General features: G+C 34.0%; 2 protein-coding genes across 8 annotated transcripts; one reads left to right on the top strand and one right to left on the bottom strand.

Annotated features, from left to right (window-relative positions):
- Positions 1–10: 10 nt before the first annotated feature.
- LOC124845101 (exonuclease 1-like) lies at positions 11–10,033 on the bottom strand. Of its 4 annotated transcripts, XM_088103588.1 has the most exons (15): positions 9,762–10,033; positions 9,468–9,587; positions 8,122–8,245; positions 4,800–4,937; positions 4,476–4,685; positions 4,027–4,201; positions 3,846–3,919; positions 3,193–3,316; positions 2,701–2,837; positions 2,540–2,594; positions 1,663–2,426; positions 1,530–1,581; positions 508–727; positions 321–430; positions 11–250 (listed from the first exon to the last, which is right to left on the bottom strand). In XM_088103588.1, the coding sequence occupies exons 1-14, from the start codon at positions 9,920–9,922 to the stop codon at positions 352–354; spliced, it is 2,433 nt and encodes an 810-aa protein (XP_087959714.1). In that variant the 5' UTR covers positions 9,923–10,033; the 3' UTR covers positions 11–250; positions 321–351. The 4 variants fall into 4 exon arrangements, with proteins under 4 accessions (XP_087959714.1, XP_087959713.1, XP_087959715.1 ...); XM_088103587.1 differs by having other exon boundaries at positions 11–430; XM_088103589.1 differs by having other exon boundaries at positions 11–430; positions 1,536–1,581.
- A 7,761-nt stretch (positions 10,034–17,794) lies between these two features.
- Positions 17,795–25,431, top strand: LOC124837349 (uncharacterized). Of its 4 annotated transcripts, none has more exons than XM_047312684.2 (12): positions 17,795–17,934; positions 18,040–18,339; positions 19,131–19,286; positions 20,143–20,361; positions 20,602–20,679; positions 21,911–22,449; positions 22,537–22,647; positions 22,740–23,227; positions 23,613–23,781; positions 24,439–24,678; positions 24,753–24,887; positions 24,996–25,431. In XM_047312684.2, exons 2-12 carry the CDS (start codon positions 18,237–18,239, stop codon positions 25,125–25,127), a joined length of 2,370 nt encoding a protein of 789 aa, XP_047168640.2. In that variant the 5' UTR covers positions 17,795–17,934; positions 18,040–18,236; the 3' UTR covers positions 25,128–25,431. The 4 variants fall into 4 exon arrangements, with proteins under 4 accessions (XP_047168640.2, XP_047168639.2, XP_047168642.2 ...); XM_047312683.2 differs by having other exon boundaries at positions 18,031–18,339; XM_047312686.2 differs by lacking the exon at positions 20,143–20,361 and having other exon boundaries at positions 18,031–18,339.
- Positions 25,432–25,667: the final 236 nt, after the last annotated feature.

Raw genomic sequence — 25,667 nt, 5'->3', positions numbered from 1 at the left:
AGCCAGAAACAAACAGAAAATTAATGCTTCTATTCTTCAATTGATATCAATAAATGAGAATACAAAACATGGAGGCATACACTTATTCAGGGACATACAAATAGTTAGAACAATGGCCGCCTAGCCAAGCTTTCACTGTCTCATTAACGCTCTTGAACCAAGTTTTATACTTAGTGTGGTATTAAATGAAAAAAACAAGATGACCAATTTTCAGGCTGATGAATGGTTACATCAAGAATACAATTTACTCCTGCCAAAGAAAAATTAACTCAATGCAGGTCTTGGCTGAGGCAGAATGGTGTTGAAATGATGAGATATACCTCAAATCAAGTTCTCTTTAAACAACTTGAATTAATTCCCAGGAGCTATTCTTCTAATCTTTGTCTGCTTTGGCACATATGCATATTGTCCAAAGTCCACAGTTTTTGGCCTGTGAATTATGATAAACAGGTCACATTCGAAAGTCCAAGGGATAATGAATTTAAAATTAGAAAAAGAAAATATTACCTATTATCGGAAGTGTTTCGAACATCTTTCAGGGGAGCTCGGAGACCACTGACACGAGTACCAGAAGTGCACCTAAAGGATGATATCACAGAGACAAATCTTTCCATAGACTTCTCAGCTATTTCTGAATACTGACCCAAATGGGAAATGTTTGTCCCGAATTTTTCTTCCTCACCATTATTCTCTGTAACTGGTCCTTCAACGTCGCGATCACAGCAACCTAAATTCAAGAAAATCAGAATTCAGAGAAACTTCAAAATAACTCCTTTCATTATTATTTAAAAAGCATGTGGAGTTGTTTCTTGGTGATATCATTTCCGAACCCTAACTCAATATACAGTAAATTTCCTAGCAGATATCTCTGCTGAGCCAGAATAAAACAAATGGACTAGGAAACTGAAAATTCACTCTATTTTATCTGCATTGAAGAGTGATATGTTCTTCATATACAGTTAGATAAGTAATTTTCTGCAACAAATATCTTTGTTATCGCTGAGCTTTTTGGTGTTGATTAGTTAATCTCCATTTCTTTTGCATTTGCCATCTCCTTCCATCATTTTTCTCCTTCTCTTGCATAGGGTTAATAGTTAATACCGATAAATCATGTAACTTCTTCAACTCAGACTTCTTCACAAGTTAGTACTTTATTCTACTAAAACACACATAGTCAATATTAAATTATTAAGATAAGCTACAGTTTAGATACTCTACTAAGACACCAGTCTGTACTTTAAAAGATAAGCTACTGTTTTCAATCAATAAGTCTTTTGATTATCCATAAGCCAAATTGCCAAGAAAATGAAACTGAATGAAATTTGTAAAAGAAATCGTCCATCAGTATGTATAGAATCTTTTGTGAAAGATGTAATGCCAGTCTTAAAAGATGTCCACCACTTTGGACAGCCAGTAAAATGGCAACGAAAGAAAAAAAAACATAACTGGTGGAATATCAAGACAGTTAGCACTAGCTATTTCACTTGTGAAGGTGAAACCCACTAATATTTCTTCAAATTGATTTATACCATTACTTTGAGGAGGTGAAGCACGCTGCATTTGCCTAGGATGCAAATTTTCCTGTAGAGGGTCAAACCATTAGTGCAAGACTAAAAAGTGAGTGCTAAAGAAAACCAAAGGTTCAAAGTTAAGAAATCCTACATTTTGAATATTGTCATTAGGAGAAAGCTTCCTTTTCAAGTCTTTATTCTTCAAATGGTTGTTACATAAATCACTGTCAGACATGGCACTTCTGTTGTCAATGACTATGCCAGAGGACAGGTAATCTTGTTTTTCATCACAAACATTCTTTTCTACTTGCTTGTGCTGAAAATAAGCACTCCTTACAATTACATTTCTAGTTGTCTCCCTGGTTTTACCTTCAACTATGTCATGGAATCCCTGATCTTTATTCTTCAAATGGTTATTACATAAATAGCCATCAGATATGGCATTTTTTCTCTCAACAATGACAATGCCAGAGGACTGGTACTCTTGTTTCGCGTCAAGAACATTCTTTTCCACTTGTTTGTGTTGAAAATAAGCGCTCCTTACAATTACCTTTCTTGTTGTCTCCCTGGTTTGTCCTTCAACTTTGTCATGGAGTCCCTGGTCTTTATTCTTCAAATGATCATTACATAAATCACTGTCAGATATGGCTTTTTTTCTCTCATCAGTGACAATGCCAGAGGATTGGTACTCAAGTTTTTCGTCACAAGCATTCTTGTCCACTTGCTTGTGCTGAAAATAAGCACTCCTAACAATAACCTTTCTAGATACCTCCCTGGTTTTCTCTTCTACTGTGTCTTGGACATTAGTGTTCCCATGCTCCTTATGCAAACCCAAACATGGTTTATGAATAGGCTGCCTAGGCTGTTGCAGTACTGCATGTTCAGGGTTCTTCTTCTCCTCATCGATCATAGAAACTTAATTCATGCAAACAATGTGATGAGTATCATCAACCAACACATGTAAAGGCTTAAGAAATAAGATTTTCCCATCCAAAAGAACAAAGCAAACCAGCAGATTTATAGCTTACCATGATATGGAGACTCTGTAAATTCAGATAGTTTTGTGGCAGAATCACATTCAGTCTGTAGAAGAAAAAAGGAAATATAAGTTACAAAATATCTAAAAGAGTTTAACCACCTACAATGAGCAGAATTTTCACTATTACAGTTCAATATTTAGGCAGCTTACATGGCTATTAGGATGACGGGCATTGGCCAAATTCTCATAGTCAATGATTGATGCAGTACGGTTCTTTGTTTCATTAGCAGTAGTAGGGGACACCCGAGGTGCTCTGAATTTCCTTTTTGCTTCAAGTGAAACAACACCTTTCATGGCTAAGGAAAAGTTACTCTAAGGAGCAATAAAAGAAACACTGCTACTTACAAGTTGCAGTATGTCGTTAAGAAACACTGAGCCTAAATGCCACCATAATTCATTGCCTCAAGTTGATCGCTTTGAATGTTATATAATTGTTTTGAATGTTGTATAATTGTTTTGAATGCTATATGATTGTTTTGAATGTTATATAATGTTGAATCTAAAACTTCAGAACAATGGTAACTAAAGCATTAACAGCATCAGGTGGTTCGGAGTGAACCATAAAGTGCTGCCCTGCATTCCTCCCTTTCAAACAAGCTACACTGATTGAAATCAATTCAAGAAGAATGCTTCTTAGGATACAAAAATACTTGGTCAAGAGATTCTTCTGCACAGGCAAATCAATCTTTTTCTTTGTACTTTCAGAACGAGGAGTTTTAAATTGACTAGTTCCTGCAATTGTCAATCTGGCTGTAAGATTCTCTCCCTGCCATTTAAAAGGAAATGGACTTCAGCCACAGTGCCTTTTAAACAATAATAAGGCTATGAAATTTTGAGGAAGCATACATCCGTGTCCAATGCTTCCCTTGTTTTTTTAATATTTGTTAAAAAGTCATACTTCCTCAAGCTTTATTCACAATACTTTTAGCATATAAGCACGCATCTCATCAAAACTTAAAAAATAGTATGCTCAGTGAACTAGTTGGCAGAAAGTATCCTCATTGCAGAATTTACACATACTCACACTCGTCTAAGTAAACACAGATGGAACAGTTATAGAGCAGTCTTTTCACTTGTCAATCCTATTCCTATCATTTTCAAAATTCCTTTTCTTCCACAATCATGCAAATTATCCTTCCTATTCCAAAACTGAACAAATGAAATTAATAACATTATTTTGAACAAGACAGGCACTAAAGGCATGGATGTTTCAGTTGACTAGAAATTTACTAATTAATTCTAACAAACGCACAGTTTGTTAAGGATGAAAATAAAGAAGAAATTGAACGGTTTACCTCAAATGGCATTTTGGTAATTGGATCAAGATCCCCTTTTGCTATTCTTTGTGCTATTTCTTTTGGAATGGGTGTATCCCAGGTTAAGGTATAATTTCAAGTAAGATCTTATAGACATTTTGAACAAAATGGAGTGATATTAATTTAAAATGGAAAAAGAACATTCAAAATGAAGGATATGGGCCTAAAAAGTCTAACTCGTCACCAATATCATCTGGTATATTAGACAAATGGACAATATTTTCATTAATTGGATCATAAACCCGTTGATATTGGAAAGTACGTATAGCCTTCTTGAATGACTCTTCATACAAGGGAGGCACAGAAACTCCACTGTATCTCAAGTGCTTAAGTACCTGATACATTGGAATTGGCATTAGAAATAGAAAATTTTCATATAGAAAGATTTACATACAAGATTTAAAAGATATATATCATTAAAAACAACACTTTTTAGGATTTCTGCTAAGTATAGATGTACCTGACTGCTTGAGTAGGTTTAAACATGGAAAAAGAACATTAATAGTTAAAATTAAAAAAAAAAAAAAAAAAAAAAAAAAAAAAAAAAAACCTTGTTAATTTTTAAGGTCCTGAACAATCATGCTTGTTAGGTGTATCAGCCGCACTTACCTTGTCATAACTTCCAAATTTTTTTATGCTTGCATGGGCTCTTTTAAGACCCATACCTGGCAAGGACTGAAGATAGTCACAGCCACTTAAAATACACATTTCAAGAACCATTTGTCTGTTGAACCCTTCAAAACTAAGCTCCTTATTCTTTTGTAGCATAGAGTACTGGAACTGAACTCCTTGACCAAACTTGTCCATTTTAAAGAGAATCTAAATTTTCAAGGAAGAAGCATGCCAGTGAGTACATCAAAACGTAGGAAGAAATTTACTGTAGAAAATAAATAACATAAAACATGTATATGTTAAGCCACCTGGTAAACTTACTCTAGGGCAGCCAAATGGTATAAGATCAGAATCTTCAGTTATAACTACATCAACTTGTCCACTAATTGCCAAGAATGTCAGCTGGGCATCTGCCTCATAAGGAGCAACAATATACTGCACATTCTCCTGCTTCAATACCTTCCACACAAAAATAATGCTAAACATTTATTTGGAGATATAAAGCATTGTAAAAGATATTATTTGATCTTAAAAATTCGGCAAATGTGTACAGTGATGATTGTAAATATTCTCCCTTATTTGCAATTATTAGGTTTCCTATATATTACTTATAATTATGTTGTGATCCTCTATTCTTCAATGACAAGCCCCCCTTTCTCCAACAAGCAGAAACAATCAAAGTTGTTATCTCCCCACAACCCACCACCGTGCAAGAGTTACTGCCTAAATCTTTCACACATGCTTCCCATCTTTGGCTTGTTCAAGTCATGCCGCACCCTCTGATCAGAATGTGATGCCATTTTCCAATGACTCAGCCTCCAGCAACCTCCCTGTGAGCTTTTCCTTCTCCGATGAATCACTTTTGGACTTTGTTTGGCATTGTTTGACTTCTTTGCTTCTGCTCAATCTCTAATGACTTTCACCAACATAACAATGATCCCGTGCAAAAAACTCAGGGACAGCAAATTGCAGCACTTGGGTCGTTGCTATCTAGTTATGTTTTCAAGGTCAAGACAGGGCTCGTCATTTGACAACTTCTAGTTCAAATATCATGATTATATAACTGAGTACCATGAATTTCTAAAGCTTCAAGCAACCAAATAACCTGCATCATCTGTGTCAGTTGTCACTAGTTTGGTAATCCTATAGATTTTGTTTCTCAGTCCTCCCCTCTTGGACCTCAGATACTTGATTTTGGTGCCTCAAATCATATGGTTTCTACACAATAATTATTAATATGAGCATGCTCACAAATAAGGACCATGACCCCTTTATGTAGCCTCTGTTAGTTACTCTTAAGTTTTGATATTTAATTTGGCCCCTCAACAAATTAAATATTGCTTATGGTCTTCACACAATAATCCTTTCATGACATATATGCCCTAAGCTACATTTACTTAATCAGATCACTTTATAAAATTGGCAAATAAAATATAATGAACCTAACACCTTTAATGATTTGTAATATATATATGAATGACCCAAGTTGCTAACAGCTTCTCAAATTAAAGTCCAAGGCATCAGATAAACTCATCCTCTTTCACAACTTTCTTTAAATTATATCTTATTTTCTTCCTAGATGTCATTTTAATCTAATCTTTATTAACAAACTTACTTCCAATATCTAGTCTTTGTTGTGTTACATCCTTTTAAGAATACTCCTTTCTTTTCTTCCACCATTGAAGATGTCCCACTGAGTGAGACTGACCATTTTATTTTTATGGCATTTAAGCATTGGGTGTATCGACCTAGTAGTGTATTTTGATGACATTGTTCTCACAAATAGCAATTACCATGCCATTTTACAAATAAAACAACACCTTTGTCATCATTTTGAAACAAGACATTGGAAAACCTAGATACCTCTTGGGAATTCAAGTAGCACAATCCTACAATGAATTATAATTTCCCACAGGAGGTATGCTATGGAAATTGGATATTTTAAAAGAGATTGGGCTAAAAACTTCCAACCCCCTTACACACCAATGGATCCCAATGTTAAACTTCTACACAATCTAGGGGAGTTACTTTGAGATCATGAGAGGTCCAGGCCAACTGGACTATCTCACAGTCACTTGTACACATCTCTTTTGTGGTCAATGTTGCAAGACAGTTTCTAAATTCTTCATGTAAAGAACATTGGAATGTTGTCCTTTGCGTTCTAAAATACATTAAGGGAGCCACAAAAAAGGGCTTATCATTTCAAACACAATAATCATACTCGATTTATGGGATACTCAAATGTAGATTAGGCAAGCTCTCCCATTGATAGGATATCAACTTTAGGATATTACGTCTTTAATGGTAAGAACTTTATTTCTTGGAAAAGCAATAAAAGAATGCACTAGCCAAATCTAATGCAGAAGTAGTGCCTAGCATTATGGCTTCTACCACTTGTAAACTTATTTGGCAAAAACTTAAAGAATTGTGATTTGGACAGGTTACACATATTCTCTCATTTACGATAACCAAGTTGTCCTTCATATTACCTCAAAACCAAAATTTCACCACAAGACCAAATATATTGGGATAGATTGTCACTTCATTCGTGAAAAGGTTGTATGTATAGACATTAATATTCAATTTACTAACTCTAATAATCAGTTGTCAGATGTCTTCGCCAAATCATTGCAAGGTCCTAAAATTATAACATTTTTAATAAACTCTGCATCTGATTTATAAGAATCAACTTGAAGAGGAGTGTTAGATGTATTTTCATTATATAGGTCTAGGCCTATCTCTATGTAATGTATTGAGTTAATACATAATGTCTTCCTTTGTTATTCTTAAGACACATGGATTCATTCATATCAACTTACATCTTATATTCTTACACAGACCAAGGACTTGGGTCACTTAGGTACTTTCTTAGCATCAAAGTTCCTTGCCTAGCATTGCAATTTCCCAAACGGAAATATACTTTAGACATTTTGATCAAAACTAGTATGATTTATTGTCACCCCAACAATGGTCCTGTGGATCCTAATTTGAAGCTTCTTTCATGTCAAGGAAAGTCATCCTGGAAGATACTTTTGTCTGGTAGGCAGACTTAATTACCTAACTAAACTAGACACCACATATGTTGTTAGCATGGTTAACCAATTCCTAAATGCCCATGTGATTGTCATTGGAATGTGGTGATACACATACTTTGATACATCAAGAATGAACCAGGTTGTAGTTTAATATATGTAGATAAAGGAAATTCCAAAAATGTTTGTTATTTTTATGATAATTGCAAAGGATCATCATTAGATAGGAGGTCACTTTTGGATATTATCTCTCATTTGTAGAAACTTGATTTCTTGCATTAGCAAGAAGCAGAAAACAGTTGCTAAAAGCAGTACCGAAGTTGAGTATCAGGTTGTGACAACAGTTACATGAAAGAACATGGCTTAAGCAAATTCTCCATCATTTAAAATTTGGAGATACATGGGATACTTAACTAATATTTGAATGATTATAAGTAAAGGATTTACATGTGTGATTAAACACACAATTCACAACAACAAAGAAACTCTTTAGGAATTACTGTATTGAATATATTCAAATGAAATGTAGATATGTTACACACACAAATGGAAACACGCGTACTCATATCACAACAACGGGACCAACTATGATATATTCAACTCCTTTTTACCTGAATTAGTTCACGTGCAACTTGGGGAGAAATATCAACTGCTTTCTGGTAGCACTCATAAGCAGCAGCTGAATTTCCATCTGACTCGTGTTCAACTGCACGTGCAAAATTATCCTTTCTAACCCTGCACTTATAGCATAGAAAATACTTGTTTCATGCACAAAAGTACAAAGACTCTCGATGAGATTTTAAGGTTCTTAAACCTGCACAGAAATCAAAGAACTCCTCTTTGGTGATATTGTAATAAGGTTCACACTTTTATTTCTTATCCTTTAATACTTAATAATGTGTTATTTTCATACGTATTGGAGAAAGACTATAAAATTCAGACAAGTGATAATGTGTTATTTTCATAGGTACTGGAGAAAGATTGGTTCTTCAGTATCTTAGCTTCAAAACTATTACATTATTTATCAGTTCCACAACCAAATCATTAAAAGTGTTCCTTTTCTGTAGTTCTTACTAAACCAAATCGGTTTTACCTCAATATTTGAAACAACGGAGCAATCAACAAACAGCATAAAAAACTTTCATTTCATCTAGAACAGAAATGGAAATCTTTTCGCAATTTGAGATCATAAACCTGACATCGTTGCTATTTCAACAAATTATGCTTGTGTATAAGAACCTGACAAGCACAAGCACAGAGACAGCTAGACAGGGCTTTGGAAAATTTTGTTCAAAATAGTCAGCTTATATCATTATGGATAATTGTCCTACATGCAGACGCATTGTACACTGGGGAAGTGAAATCCCACGAAGGGAGCAAATAAGGCAAATGTAGACTGGTGTTCCAAGAACGTGAGAAACTCTCAAGAAAAGCACTGATTATTGTGGCTAGAACACAAGAAGATAACTCAATCCAAAAAACTAGTTCAACCAATCAAAGAACCTCATAGCTTAAGAACCACATTAAAATTCATATTCTAATCAATGGAGAATTCAACATTAACACCTCCTAGAAGAAACAACATCTCCAACAGTTTCACACTATCAACATGAACCCTACCCAACAGTGGCAAGTTGATGACTTCATTCTCCTTTCAGTATTCAGTTCATATACCTTAATCTAACCTATACACAGCCCTTTCAATCCAAAAGCACTAATTGTTATGACTTAAGCAGATATAGAGAATTCAAACCAAAAAACTAGTCCACTATGTGGTAAGGCATCATATATTAAGTACCACATTAAGCTTAGTATTATACCTACCGTACATAGGACTCGTAACATACTGAAAGCATCCCATTAACAATTGAGGTATCACTCAACTCAACAAAAATTATTTGCAAAAACAATCAATAAAGAAAAACGAAATTCAATGTTGTAAAGACATAAAGAGCACCTGGCACGCTTGATCTCTTGTTCACTCTTCATTGGCAGAAGTCCTCCGTCAAACACTAGAATGGGCTTAACCCCATAATGGCGCAGCAAATTGACTCTGTGCATGCAATACTCAATGTGCCTAAAACCCACCAATACACACACAAAATAAACTAAGTTAAACAGAACACCCAGTTTGTATGTAGTTAAGCCCATTTCAAAAAATCAAACCTTTACGAGCCAGGTTTCTGCAAACAATGAATCCAAGAAAACCCCAATAAAATAACAGTAAGGCAAAAGCTAAAAGGGAAGCGACCTGGTAGTGGGTATCCCTTTGCAGAGTTCGGTGCTGCAAGAAAGGGCACCTTTGTGGAGCCAAGAATAGGTGTCTACCGCTACTGAACAACCCTTCAAGTCCTTGATATTGATTGGAACCATAATCGATTTCAATAGCGGCAAAAACCCCTGAATTCCCATTCCTCTTTGAAGAATCTACTAAGCTACCAACAACACAATACATTTCATATATGCAAGAAAATTGGGCGCCAAAACTTATGTTGCCTTTATTTATTTGCCCTTTTTACGTGTTTTTCGCTTCATTTATTTGCTCTTTTCGCGCGTTTTATATAAATTATTTTCATTATATGCTTAATTATTTTATGAAGGGGAATGGAATAACAGAAGTGGAAAATATCGAAATTCTAAATAAAAAATGGTTTATTATTACTTGAAATTGGGTTTGAGAAGGTGAAAAACAAATAAATATTATTTTGTATTATTTTAATGGGATATTATTGTATCTTATCTGATGTGTATACTCTGATTTCAGAAAATTTAGTGGATACTATTTATTTGTCATTATTTTGTTCACTTTTGAATATTGAAAATTAACATTTTATTGCATTGATTAAATAATGATAAAAACTTATTTGATTCCTTGTCTTTTTATTTTACTAAATATTAACACTTACACTATGCCCCATTAAAAATTAGACTTAAATATAATTGTAATTCTTTAAATTTGAGTTTTCTTTGGTTCTTTAAATTTAAATTTAAATTTTAGCCTCTAAATTAAAAAGAAAATGTATTTTATATCCATCAATACTGTCACATTATTACCATTCCTACGTGGTTAACGGTATTGTTGTAACTAAAAACATGTATAATTACAATGATGTAAAAAAATCAGTTTTTAAATTCTTTAGTTAATTTTTTTTAATCCCTTAAATTTATGTCAGATTTTATTAAATTTAAAAAAAGATTTTTAGTGTCATTTAAAAATGTATGCTACGATAGACATTATGGCATATTAAAACAAAGACATCATATAATAAAAGTACAATCTCTTGCTTCATATATTTATTTGATTTCTACCCTCCAAATACGACTTTGATTATAAACTGTAATGTCGGACCTAAATTTAAGGTGTGAAGTTTTATACATAAACATAAATTTTAGGGAATTTCTTCCTGCATCTTCCTTCTTGTACCTGTGAGGGCCTGGAAATTTAACAAAGGGTCTTTGGGCCTTATGTGGGGCAGCCAGGCCCATCAGACTAAGGTCAATTTGACCTTAGGAGGGGCTCTTCAGAACCCATTCTCTTCCTTGAACCTCATTTCTTTTCTCTCTCTAAACTCTTGTGCCCTAAAGCTCTCTCTGCCTTCTCTCTAGATTTCCAACTCTCTGAACCATAAGAATTCGAGATAGGCACTGCTCAAGCGTTCGCGGCGTAGGGAGCTTCATTTCTACCGAACGTTTTCTCCGTTCCAACCGGGTGTGGTGGAATTTTCGTGTGTGAGACACTATAAAGGAGCGTTCCTGTGAGCTTGGTAGTTCAACTCCGAGGTAAGGGGAGCTAGATCCTTTTCTATGGGTTGAAATTATATTTTGATATTTGCTGCATGAATTGTATGCTGGAAATTTGTGATTGTGGATGTGGTTGGGCTGAGATGATATTTGAGATTGGTATGTTAATGTATGTATTCTGTTGGAGGGGTGATCAAGTGGAAGGTAAGGAAAGTATACACTGTTTTGAACAAGCTGATAGAGTCTTGGGTCACTTTGAGAGGAAGTGAGGTAGTGATTTTGGGAAGTAAGGATTTTGAGTACATTTGGGCTGTTGGGATATCTTAGGTAAGGCATTTGTGACTTGTTAGAGTCATCAAACTGATCAAAACAGGTGTAAAATGGTTGTTGTCAACTGGTATGGGGCTGGACGACATCTGGTTCGCGCCCAGCGCCCTTCGGGGGCGCCCAGGCGCGAGAGTCTCGGAAAAAGTCGCGCCCAGCGCCCCTCCTATGGCGCCCGGGCGCGAGGTGTTCGCAGAAAGTGGCTTTGTCTTTGTTTTTGATAGTTTTTGGGGTTCCGGATGTCCGTTTTGGACGTTTCTTAAGTCGATTTGGAGGTTTTGAACCCTTCTGGAACTGTTGGTGATGGTTTCAAAGCCATTTTCTTTGTCTAAGTATGATTTACGGGGTTTTGTGTTGTTTAGTGGTTCTCTTGGGACTGTTATTGTCTGGTAATGTGTATTGGATAGATTAATGTTGTTTGCTTAACAGATTGTCTTGTATGTGGGATGTTTGGAATGCATAGTATGATGAGATTTATGTGGAAAGTATATGAATGTATGATTAATATTGTTTGCTTAACAGATTTTCATGTACATTATGTATGAGGTATGAGTGGTTGGAAATAATGTGGTTGTGAACTATAATGATGTATGTGAGTATGAATTGGACATCTCAGGGTGAGATGACTGAAAGTGGTTGTGTGGGGTGTTGATGTTGTTCTGTATAACTGTATGGAGCTTTGAACTGGTATGTCTATCCCTACACTCGAAGCACTGTTCATACTCAGATAGAGGAGAACAGTGTAAGTGGTGAGAGTAGAGGGAGGTCCTCGTCTATAGTCTTAGAGTTTAGACATAGACAGATTGGGGGATTTACCTTGGATAGTGTTGGGGAGTGCCAGCTGAACTACGCAAGTGCAAAGACGACCAGTAGTTTGATAGTTATACAAATCCGAATGAGTCGTGTGAGTGTTTGAGTCATGTTTTTAAAGGGTATGTTGTTAGTTGTTCTTTTATATGTGATTTAGTATGATGACATCAATTAATTGTACTATATGTATAACATGCTTTTTATATCTAGCTCACCCTTACTTCTGTGTTGTGTGCTGCTTTTGTATGTTTTTCTTTGCGATGATCATCCACTTGGATGGGAGCAGATGTTGTCGAGGAGGTTTCCTTTGAGCAAGAGCTGGAGGAGAATGATGCTGCTGCACAGTCTACTTAGGATTTAGATATTTAAACCTTTGGAGATTAAATACTCTAAAATGTCTAAGTTTAAAACTTTGTATTATATTTTGAATGACTGTAATTCCGTATTTAATTGCAAGTCATACTCTAACTGTTCTCTTTATTGGAAATGTTGACTCCTAAATTATATGATGTGGTTACTATATTTTGGGATGTCAGAGTACCTCTATAGTTTTTAAAATTCAATTGATTGGAAAAATATTTCAGATAATTAGTAAATATTTAAGATTATATAATGGAAATTTAGATTTTAGATTATATAAATCACAATACAAATTCTACTTTGAATTATATGATGTGTGTATTTATATTATGAATTATATAATTTATAATGCAAATTTATCATCGTAATGTAAATTTGTATTCCAAATTTTATAATCAATGATGAAAAGTTGAAAAAATCAAAATTTGAAAAAATCAAAATGTAAATTATATTCTAAATTATATAATCTGAAATACAATTTTGAAAGTTTCATAGACTATGAGATGGAGAGAAAAAATCCTTCAAATTTTAATATAAAATAAATACGAATGTGAGTATATCATACACACTTTTCTTTCTTGGAAATAGATCTAAACAAAATGTTTCTTATTTCTTATTTAAAAAATTTCTCTAAAGCAAGAAAAAAAAACAAAAAAAAAAGGCCCGTCCAAATCTATGGCAGCAAAATTTTCTCTAAAGTTTTCTATGTGTTTTTTTAATTAAAAAAATTATAATTAATTGAGTGAATTAACTCACTTGTTTAATCAGGATTCTTTCACCACATAACTCAAGTCAGACCAAAAATAAAGCTCAAATTTAGAAACCATAAGGGTTGAATGATATATGTTTTTTTTAAGGTGCAATTCTTGTTTTATCAAAAGTTATTTGAAACTTCTAATACATATAGCTACTATTTTATTTTTATATATTTTTTTTGGGTTAAGACATATCATAATATTATTATGAAGTGGTGGAACGCGTTTTTTTTATGTAATTATAAAGTATACAATTTTATTTATGAATGTCGTTACGAAGCAAGTGTTCCTAAATGTTGCTTCTTTTTATATGTGCGATTTTGGTGCTTTACTATATATGATAAAGAGGAAATTGCATATCAATATTGCTTCTTTCTATATACCAACTTCTTTTATGGTTTAAAGCTCTTCCATTAATTTAAAAACATTACATAAAATAACACTACCACATTAACATTGCATAATAAAATACTACGTTCGCTAACATACATGTTACACTCTATACTAACTATTGTTGGTACGAGCAATCGGTATCGTTGAGTCGCACACAAAAATAAAATAGTGAAAAGTGTGTTTGGTTAATTTAAAAATTAGTTATTTTAATTTTCTTATAAATGTTTTATCAAACAGTTGATGTGCATAAAATGTAAAGAGTATAGGGAGTAGAAAAATCACACAAATTATTTTTATCCTAGTTCGAATCAAAAAATTATACGTCCAGTCGTTAATCACTATAAATTATAAATAGTGATTAACCTTTTAACTAAAATATTGTTCACATATTACAATAAGTTGAAATACAAATAAGAACAGAAATAATCTTCTTTCGACAAACGAACCGGAAGTAAAGTGCTCAACTAACTTGAAGAGAACCGCTCCGACCTTTGACACACAAAGCACAAGCTTCTCCTATTCACAAGACTTGACAATAAGCACAAACTAGCACTTCAGAACTTTCTCAGACTACATTGTATTCTCAAAATCGCAAAGTTACTCTTGAAGGATTTGAAAGAGAATGTATATATAGCCTACTAGTCTGAAACTGAAACGACATGTTAGAACTGCTAGTGATAATCGATTCTCTGCGAAACTTTGAACAGTTTGAATATTGACTCTTCAAATCAGTCGCCTTCAGTTCTTCAACTCCTTCTACCGTTCAGCTTGAGCCCTGATCGCCTTCTACTGTTCGGTTCTTTTCTTTACTGCCTTTCATCGTTCGGCTCGAGTCCTTATCACCTTTTGTCGTTCGGCTTGGTTCCTTACAGCTTTCCAGCATTCAGCTTGATTCCTTACTATCTTCCATCATTCGATGCAAACTGCTCGGTCTTGGTCATACCTCACATGGTCTTGGTCATGCCCTCCACCGCTCAGTCTGAACTACTCGGTCTCGGTCATGCTCTCCATCGCTCGGTCCTTCTTCTTCTCTCTCACAACTTTCCACCATCCGACTCAATACTTGTATACTTTCCAACTCTTAATATTTTTCTTCTACAACGTTAATTGGACACAATATCATTCGCCTTGTGTGTTGACGTCGTTCAGTCTTTGATTGTGTTCGACCTGTGTTCCAACGTTGTTCGGTCTTCAATTGCATTCGGCCAATGATTGTCCTGTGTTCGACTTTGTTCGCTCTCAATTGTTAGTGTAACTATTATACACCGTTCGATTTTCCTCGTAGACCAACATACAAAAATGCTTTTAAACTTAATACAACAAGGGTCTTCGTATTATTCACTTTGATCATAAAAATCATTATCTTCAACACATCAATGCTCCTCATTGGTAACAACTACAATCAATCAACTTAACTAATTACAACCAATATAAATTTTACAATCATGGACTTCTCATTAACACCAAAAGTAGGATTATATTACAAAGAACAAAAACCATCCATGTTAACACCTTAATTCATTTTTCAAAAATCTTAACAAATTTATCCAAATTACATATTTTCCTCCTCCTTTCATCATTCCTCTCTTCAATCTTGACGACACTCTCATCCCTTTCTTCAATCTTCACAATGTTACCATCCATTTCTTCAATCTCATCTTCACCACATCTAAAATAATTTTATCCGACAAATTCTTCATTTTCACCCTCTTAAAATGACAACAATAACATAACCTTCAATAATATTACCAACAATGATTTTTTTTAAAGCATAGCTTCCATGGATCTTACCCTGTACTTCGGACAACCCCAAAATTATTTTCTCCTAATTTTAGCAGTTATCAAGACTGATTTCTTTCCAAAGTAGCAAATGGGTGTTACACCCAAAGTCTTCAACCCTCACAACGAGAAAATACGTTAAGGTTTTACATCCCCCCCAACCATTACACATGCAACACGAACACGATTGGTCCCAAGACATGCCTCATCTACTCCAAGCAGAGCGTGGAAGACAACAACCAGTATTGACCAGTGTTGCTCGGTCCTTCGACCTGGTTGTTTTTCTTTGAGGGCGCGGGAATGAGCAGCACTGAGTGCTAGCCAACATGCTCTTGCCGACTGACAACATGCTCGACCCTTAACACTGTTATTTAAGCCTCACCCCTTCTCTGTGTCTCCTTCATTTGTCTTTGCATTTCTCTTATCAGTTCCATCAGATCTTGTTGGTCTCCTATGTTTCTTCTGGTCATCATTGGATTTCTTCATTACCATTGGATTTCTTCTTTTGTCTCGGGCCTCACGGTGGGCGCTAAAATGTTTCGATTTATGGGGTCAAGGTTAAATCTTCTTTCAAGAATTATCTCTAAGTTCCAATTTAGGTTAAGGTTTTGTCTCCATTCCTTCTACCGTCCGGTCGAGTCGGGTGCTACCTGCAGAAAACACTATAATGCCATAGTTAGTGTTTATTCAAATATTGTAGCAATAAATGCGTAGTAAAAGTAACAAACTACCTAGATATCAAACATGTATTTATAGATTTTGGGATGAATTTTTGATTAGTGTTGGTCTAATCGTGATCTAAAGAGTAATAATTTAATTTAGGGTTAATGTAATTATTCTTATTGCTAATTTTTTCCTGTAGTCTGATTGATCGAGCGACCATACTCTACACTGATCATCTCTCATAGAATCGAAATGGTTGTTGACCCCTCGGTCTATTGGTGATCGAGTGACCATACTATAGTATACAAGTTTTTAAAACTGGAATTATTATTTAAATATTTATATCTATATTTTATTATACAAAGGGATTTTCTATTTTAGTGTACACATTTCTTTTCATTTTTTCCTTCAAATAATTGTTTTTTTAAATTAAAATATTATTTTGTCAATTTTACCCTTTAAATAACTTTTTTTGAAATTATTAATTTTTATTTGGTTGTTTTTTTAAAATTTGATCATTTTTTACATTAAAATAATTACCTATAATAAAATTTTAAGAAACATTTATATTCATTTTATAATTATAATGATAATAATAATTTTATTAATTTTTATCTTCATACAAAAAAGCAAACACGCGTAATAATAATTTTTATTAATAATTATTCAATTCAGAATATTTTATTTGATAAAGTATTTGAAATTCAATATTTGTTACTCATATCATATGAATACTAATTACATATAAATCTACAATGCATATCACAATAGTATATTTATTTATTTATTTCTTTAAGAATAAATATAAAACTATCACTATCAAAACAACAAGCAATACAGTTAAAGCCTTAAATTACGAAAATCTAAAATTAAACAATTCATTTTAAAACCGAAGAAATATTGAGAAACGAAAAGCCAATCTATCAAATAATACTTTCTAATCCTAACATTTTCTTATTAAAAAAAATTAAAATTCTTATAAATATTTTCATTCAAGAAGTGTGTATAATATCTTTCATGTTTTTCAAGTACAAAAAATAAACAAGTTAACGAGTGTTAAAAAGAAATTGGAAGAAAAATGAACTAATTGTTCTTAAAGATAAAAAAACCTAAATAAAAAAATTGGACAACAAAACACTTAGACAAAAATATATTTTGAATACTTATTAAAAAATATTTTTGATAATTTTTATTAAAATATTTAAATTTATTATATAATTAAAGGTTAATAATATAAAAAAATATATCATGTAAAAAAATTAACAAAATAATATAATATAAAAGAAGATGAAAATAAGAGATTATACTAAGATAAAATAATTATGTATTCATCGTCAAATTTATCTATTTCTTGTCATATTTAACAATATTATTCATAATCATATTTTTTTATATTTTATCATATTCAACCATATATCTTATCATATTTAACATAATTTATCAAACCAATCCTGTAATAATGAGTGAAAACTGAAAGGCCAAACAGGAAGAAATGGAGAGATAGACGAAATTGATAAGTAAGGAACCCAATCGATCCCTTGCGCGCTTGATTCGATCCACACGCATTCACTTCTTCACTCCCATTTGTGTTCCTGTAAGGTAGGGTTTTCTGACTTCCAATTCGTTTCTCAAACCAATTCATTCATCTACATTCTTCCACTCAATTTAGCTCACATTCTCCTTTTCTGCGCATAGCTTTTGCAGTTTCCTTCGTCTTCTTGCTCTACAAGATGCTGTTGTAGCACTTGACGCAGTGTATCCCGTTCTTTGGAACGGCTAGCTTTTAGTGCCAAAAACACGTTCCTGTTAGGACATATTCGAATTGAATCGAGGATAGTTTCGTTTTCTGTTTCGCCGATTTACTAATTGATCTGCTGCACTTTTTCGTGCTGAGTGCCGCCATGCCTCGCAAAGTCAGTTATGGACTCGATTTGGACGACGACTATTACTACGATGATGATTATGACGACTATGATTACGATGATGTCGATGCAGATGGTCATGGTTAGTTAATTTAAAACTTTTTTTTTCTTGCCCATAGTGATGCTCGCAGATTTGCTAATGTTTTGCGGCTGCTTTCATCCGTATTATTTTTTATTCGTTTATTGAGGGCAGTTCAAATTCTTGCAAGTCAGTTTATTGCAGTTATTAATCGGTAAGATGTTTTCACTCACTTGCCGGGCTTAGTTTGTTGTTGTCATTGTTGTTTTCAGTTATTGTTTATTGTTGGGTATCTTGAGGTTCTTCCATTGAGAATAAGGTATTATTTGATTGAAGTTAGGTTTTTATTTGTAGTTACATTTGTTAGTTGGTTGAAGAGATTTGGCAAGCTGCCATTGTAAGAGAACTGGTGTTTTGGGCTTGGAAAGTGCAGTTCCTTGAACTGTTTGGTGTGAATGTTAAGCTAATTACGTAGTTCAACCTGTATTTCTGCAATAAAGATAGAAGGGAAAGAGCTGTGAAGGATGGGATATCGATTGCAATAAGCTATAAATGAGATGAAAAGCATATTCTATTGAATTGGAAATTCATTAATACACGTGCAATTAGTCATTATTATCAAAATAAAAATTTATTAGCGGTTGGAAAAGATTTTAGTTGGTTGTCAGCGTACTTTGTGAAAAAGAACTATTTAAGCATTTCCGAGTCAATTTTTCTATATAACCAAAAAATTGACGAAGAAATAGATTAAGGAAGTATTTTTTCTACATTGGTGTTTGGGGAATGTTGCTATTTGCTAAGTTTATTTGTTTACTTATATTGTATATACCTCCTAAATTTTTCTGCTGTAACAGGAGGACCTGATACAAAGCAAGAGACCATCAGGCCAGGTCTTTGGCAATGCTCCATTTGCACTTATGACAATGACGAGAGTATGGCATTTTGTGATATCTGTGGTGTTGTACGAAGACCCTCGCATAACATTGGAACTTCCGACAGTAGCAAAATAGGTAATTCCGTTAATGAAGAATATTTTAGTTTATTGCTGGGGATTTTAATTTGTATTTTGTTTCACAAGGGCATTCCTTTTACATGGTCTAAAATCTAAATTAATCTCTCTGCCTCCTTCTATTTGCGGCACAGCGTATGGGTGGGGGTGGAGTTACCTTATTCATAGTCTAAGATGCTTTTGTTTTTGTTTTTATATGGGGAGATAGTGCACAAAATATCTTGGAATGTTAAGTTTATTATTGTTATAGCTTATTAATATCAACAATTAGTCGATATGTGAAATTATATACATCTGTGGGATATTTTATTTCTATCTTCTATACCTTGGAAGTTAAGCTGGGATAAAAACTAAATTCTGGTTTGTTTACTACTTACAAGGCAAGGCATACTATTAGATGAGAAAAAATAGACTGCGTAAAACAATATTTCTGTCCTTCTCACAGGGTATGATTAGATGTGGGAGGGAATCAAATTAAGAATGAAGAATGCTTTTCTGTCTCTCTGTTTGGTAGAATAGAAAACTGCTTTAAAATGGCTGTGAGATGCACAGTTCTATTATCTTAATACAACTTTATAAGCAAAGTTGCCATGTGCACAATTCTATTATCCTGATAAAGCTTTACAAGCAAGGATGCCAGCATTCCTCTACACGCAAATTGTCCAAAGATGCATAAACTGAACCATTTTTTTTATCGGCAATTGTTAGAGTTTTGTTAGTGGGGGAGCTGAAAGCACAAAGGGACAATGGAAGGGATGAGAGTCAAACAATATGAGAACATGTATCTGGCTCTTAGTTTTAGGGCTACAACAATGACCACATATACATACCTATATTGAACAATGTCTTTGGTGCAGCTGAAGACATACACAAAATTCCTGGAGCATCCAAGTTGGCCAGGTCTCTTTTTCAATCATTACCACAACAGATTCCCAAAGAGGTTATATTATTTCCAAAGCTGGGTGATGGTTTCCTGACAGATGGCAGTATCTTCTACAAGCTTGAGAATGTCCGGGGAGAATTTCATGAAATTCATAAAGATTTTAGTACTCAGAGTCATCCACACCTAAACATAGGTGTTAACCAGTTTTGATTCAGGATGTGCATTTGATAAGTAAAAACAGTTTCTTCTAAATTTGAGATTTGAATTTCATACTATAATAATTAGGAAAAATGTAATCAATTAAGGTTCATAGTTTGAATTAAAACATGTCATGATTTAGTTTTTGTGGATTGCAACTCCTTGCACCAGATCAAATTACTTATTCATTCTTTTTTAAATACTAGTTATAAAACCACACTTTTTTTATATACAGATCCTTTCAAGTTTGACGTTCCATCTCCTGATGATGTCATTTTTACTGGTCTACATTCTTCCAAAGTGGGATTGAAAGGTACCATTCCCCCAACAAACCTAATTTGCCTGTAAAGCTCAAGTTGGAGGAATAGTTTATATGTTGAGAGAGATAGTAGCTGTTTTTTTGAACTGAAAACTCGAGCATATCGATTTTTTGCAGTTCACTTTTATATTTTTCATAAAAAATTTCTTTGTTCTTTTTTTTTTTTTTACATTTTTAAAAGAAAATGAAATATTATTAGAAAGGAATACAAAAATTCTTACATTTCTTAATAACTTTTTGAGCTCAAATCTGAAATGTAGTGGAGGGAGTAGTTTAGGCTTTAGCTTTTCAATTGTTTCCTATCAAAGTTGTGTCATTGAATCACTCTTGGAAAGATATCTTCTACTTCTTGGAGGTTGTTATAAGTTTGATACTTGGGAAAGGAATTATGTTTGAAAAGAATAATACCCTTGTGCTTGATGCCAATGGTGATGTCTCATGTATGGGGTATCGTATCTTCAAAGGTATATGGTGGTGGCAAGATTATGAGCAGAACTAGAGTTCAAGGCAATATTGCTTAAGGATTATGTTGAATGCACTTGCTGAAAATTATTATAGGTAGTTTAAGTCAAAAACTTGGAAGGTCTTGCGAAGCTCTATTGTGACAAGTTGATCGTCAAAACTATAAAATAAAAAATGAAGGGTTGGTGTGTACGTTCTATGTTGCAATCAGATTTCAGAACATGAATTAGTTGATTATTTAACAGGGTTTAGAAGACATATTAATGATCTTGAAGGGGTGGTGTTGCAGTGTAAATGATTTAATATTAGGAGAATCAGATTGAAACCCCTGAAATAAAGATATTTAGGTGGAGGGGTTTATATAGATTGTTTCCAGATTTAGGCCTTATTTAGTTTGTATTTTTTTATTGTAGTGTATATGATATTATAAATTTGTGAACAAGGTTAAATTAATTGGGAATTCTTCTCATATTTTTTTCACCACTTCTTTTGGACGTAAATGTTATTTTTTTTAATAATTTCTTTCATTTAATATTTGGGCCGAGTAATAAAAAAGAAATGAAAACATGACAAGTCCAAAAATTATTGTATGTTCAATAACAGTTTTTTGCCATCTCTCTTTGAGCAGTAAGTATCTTTATCAATGTAGCTTTTACCAAGAGATGGAGAAATATTTCTATGAAAAATTGAATATATTTATTGTCTTCACATTCTAGTTAATGTATATAAATATTAATCTATCTTATTTATATAATGCTTTCAGACAATGTTACAAACAAAAAAAGTTCGAAACTTTCATCAAGCATCAGAGAGATAAATGAACTCTCTGTTCAATCAAATGCTGAAAGTTCAGACAACTTATCTTCCTTAACGCAAAAGAGCAGGAAGGATAGTTCAGCCCAGAGCAAGCTTTCAAAAAATGTAGCAACTGGTCTGCAAGCAAGTGGTAAACCTTCAAACAGCTTGTCAGAATCTCTGCCAAAAGGCAAAGGTGAAAATATTAATAAAATAAACTCTTTGAAAAGTGGTACAATTGATATTCAATTGAGCAAAGAGAAGTCTGGTAGTTTGTCTGCACTGTCAAAAGTCAAGGAAAGTGATAAGAATAGTTTCCATTCTATCAAAGATGGAAAAGCGGAAAGTATTTCCAGCAATTTCAACAACATGACTGCTGATGTAAGATCTGGAAATTCAGACAATGCTAATGCTAAGAAACCTCATTCACTTGTTTCTTATAAGCCAGAAAAATGGATGCTACCTCAACAAGCTGAAGATACATTGACTCAGCTGAATCTTGCAATTGTATGTGAATGGCAGCAGTTCTTTTATATGCTCCAGAAAATAGTTCTAGGAATAAAAGTCTAACAATTTTTAGTTTGTCTATTGTAGGTTGGCCATGTTGATTCTGGAAAATCAACCCTATCTGGTAGGTTACTGCACCTATTGGGACGGATTTCCCAGAAAGAGATGCACAAGTACGAAAAGGAGGCCAAGTTACAGGTATTTTCACTGTCTCTGTCTTTTTTTGTACTTTTAATGCCTGCTTTTGTATGAACTCGTGCCAATTTCTGCTCCTTGTTTTTGTTAATCAGGGCAAGGGATCTTTTGCTTATGCTTGGGCACTTGATGAAAGCTCTGAAGAAAGAGAAAGGGGAATAACTATGACTGTTGCGGTTGCTTATTTTGACACCAAGAAATATCATGTTGTTTTGCTCGACTCTCCTGGCCATAAAGATTTTGTCCCGAACATGATTTCTGGGGCAACACAAGCAGATGCTGCAATCCTTGTTATAGATGCCTCACTTGGTTCATTTGAAGCTGGTATGGATGGCAACAAAGGGCAAACAAGGGAGCATGCACAACTTATCAGAAGTTTTGGTGTTGATCGGGTCATAGTTGCTGTAAATAAGATGGATGCTGTTGCGTACACCCAGGATCGATTTGATTTTATAAGGCAGCATCTGGGAGCTTTTCTGCACTCATGTGGTTTCAAAGATTCTTCTCTATCTTGGATTCCTATGAGTGCTATGGAAAATCAAAATTTGGTGGCATCCCCTTCTGATCCTCGTTTCAAAAACTGGTATATCTTTTATACTCAGTCTGATTTTTACTGTTCATGACAGGCAATAAAGAACTATGGAAAGGATGGATTTATTTGTTTTTATGTAAACTTCTGTTAAATAGATAATATTGTAAATATTGGTGAAAAAAGGACACTAGAATTGTGCAATGGGATAGATCCCATATAGCCCTATACTGTTAAGAAGGGTGCTGCTCTAGTTGATTAAAATAAAAACACTGATAGCTTAGCATCTTTTATGCTACTGTATAATCGATATTTATATATTGGAAATCTACATTTGCTTTTGGCCTGATTGCATTTTAGCCAGTCAATTTCATTTTTGTTGAGAATTGTACGCAATTTATAATGCTATTAGAATTATGGTTGTGTTCCTTGTGAACAGGTATAATGGACCTTATCTGTTAGATGCGATTGACTCTCTTCAAGCTCCTACTAGAGAATTTTCAAAACCTCTACTAATGCCAGTATGTGATGTCATCAAATCAACTACGCTTGGACAGGTATCTGCTTGTGGTAAACTGGAAGCAGGAGCTCTTCGGAGTGGATCTAAGGTACCGATTGGGAAATGTTATAGCTATTGATGTGTTATCAAATTATAAATTTAAATTTGGAACACTCCAAATTAAATTATTTACTGATCTGAAACCGAGTTCCTTCCAGGCATATTAATATTGGATAAATATTTCATTCTCAGTGTTTTTATTGTATGTACTTGGTAGAGAATAAAATAAATATATTGAAAAAGGACTCAGTAAAAATCCAAGGACCTAAACTTTGTAATTGAATTTACATGCACTGTTATTATTAATGTTTTGGTACAAACTTCAACTTAGATTTTATCATTTACTAGATTAGTACCCTACAAATTAATATATCGAGGGTATATGATAGATTTTTGTTGAATGTTTGATTAGAAATATTTTATGCTTACGGTATAAATAAATTAAACTCAAAACTCTTGAAGTATTCCTATTTATTATGAAACAACTTTTTACTTAGTGGACTTATTTATAGAGTTATTTATAAACGTGTCATTTACCCCCTGGCTATTTGGTTAGACAATGTTAGGCTACACAGGATGTTTAGAAAATGGTGTAGCATGAAAAATGAGAAAATAATGTCTCAAAGGGCATACGTTTTTTTCTTAGCTTTTATTACGTGACATGAATCTGTTTCCCCTATAACTAATCTTTTTTATAAAATTGTAGGTCTTAGTTATGCCTTCAGCTATAGTGGGAACGGTACGCTCATTGGAGCGTGACTCTAATGCCTGCACTGTTGCAAGAGCTGGAGATAATGTAGCTGTAACATTGCAAGGTGTCGATGGAAATCAGGTGATGGCAGGAGATGTACTATGCCATCCTGACTTTCCCGTTGCAGCTGCTAGGAATTTGGAGTTGAAAGTGCTAGTGTTGGATGGTGCAAGTCCAATATTGGTGGGCACACAGGTTTGTTCTATGCAAATGACATTCACTTTATTCTTGGAGAAAAAAAATTCAATTTTCTTCTTGAATATCTGCAGTTGGAGTTTCATATACACCATGCGAAGGAACCTGCTAGAGTTTCAAGAATATTGTCAGTACTTGATCCCAAGACTGGTAAGGTGACCAAGAAGTCGCCTCGATGTCTCACTGCAAAGCAAAGTGCAGTAATTGAGGTGAAAAATCAATTCAAAACTCTGTTTCAACGATTTTCACTTTTTTTTAATCTATGATTCCTGGGATTTGCAAAACTTGGAATGACTTTTATTATATCTGACTTTTAGGTGGCTTTGAACGAGTCTGTCTGTGTGGTAGAGTTCTCTAGTTGTAAAGCTCTTGGAAGGGTGTCCCTAAGATCCATGGGAAGAACAATTGCTGTTGGCGTTGTAACAAGAATAATTGAGGACGAAGGTTAATTTATGGCATTCATCAAATAAGATATAAAATTATGATAGCAGAGAGGGGCTCTCAACATACCATGTATCTTTGTTTGCCATCATAATTTATATTAAGTTATGCTCCCAGCAGCTATAAAACCCTCGATGAGGTTCATGGGTTAATATGTGAATTATTTAAGAATGGTGAAGTTTTGTGTTGGGTTTTCACCATATTTGTATCATGCGAGGGCGTGCTGTACCACAGAAACCAGTCGAACGAAGAGATAGAAGAGTATGTATCAGATGCAATTTATTTAATCCATAATGCGTAGATTGATCTGCATATCTATAATCACATCTGTAATCATTGCATGTCTTGTTTAAATTTCGGGCTTGGAAATTTCTAGGCATTTTCCCTGGGAAAAAGCACTATTTCTTAACTGCTGTCTGTTTTGTGTGTATGTGATGTGGTGTGGGACAGCCTTGTTAAGTGGATCCCTAAATGAACCGATTAAGTGGCTCATGGTATCCAGAGCCTAACGGTCTTTTTCTCCATCACCATTCTTTGCTTCTGCTGCC

Source organism: Vigna umbellata, chromosome 1 (assembly GCF_029865625.1).
Source record: "Vigna umbellata cultivar VRB3 chromosome 1, Vumbellata_1.0, whole genome shotgun sequence".
NCBI classification, from domain to species: Eukaryota; Viridiplantae; Streptophyta; class Magnoliopsida; order Fabales; family Fabaceae; genus Vigna; species Vigna umbellata.
Note: the sequence above shows the minus strand (reverse complement) of the source record. Positions and strands in the feature narration are given on the sequence as shown.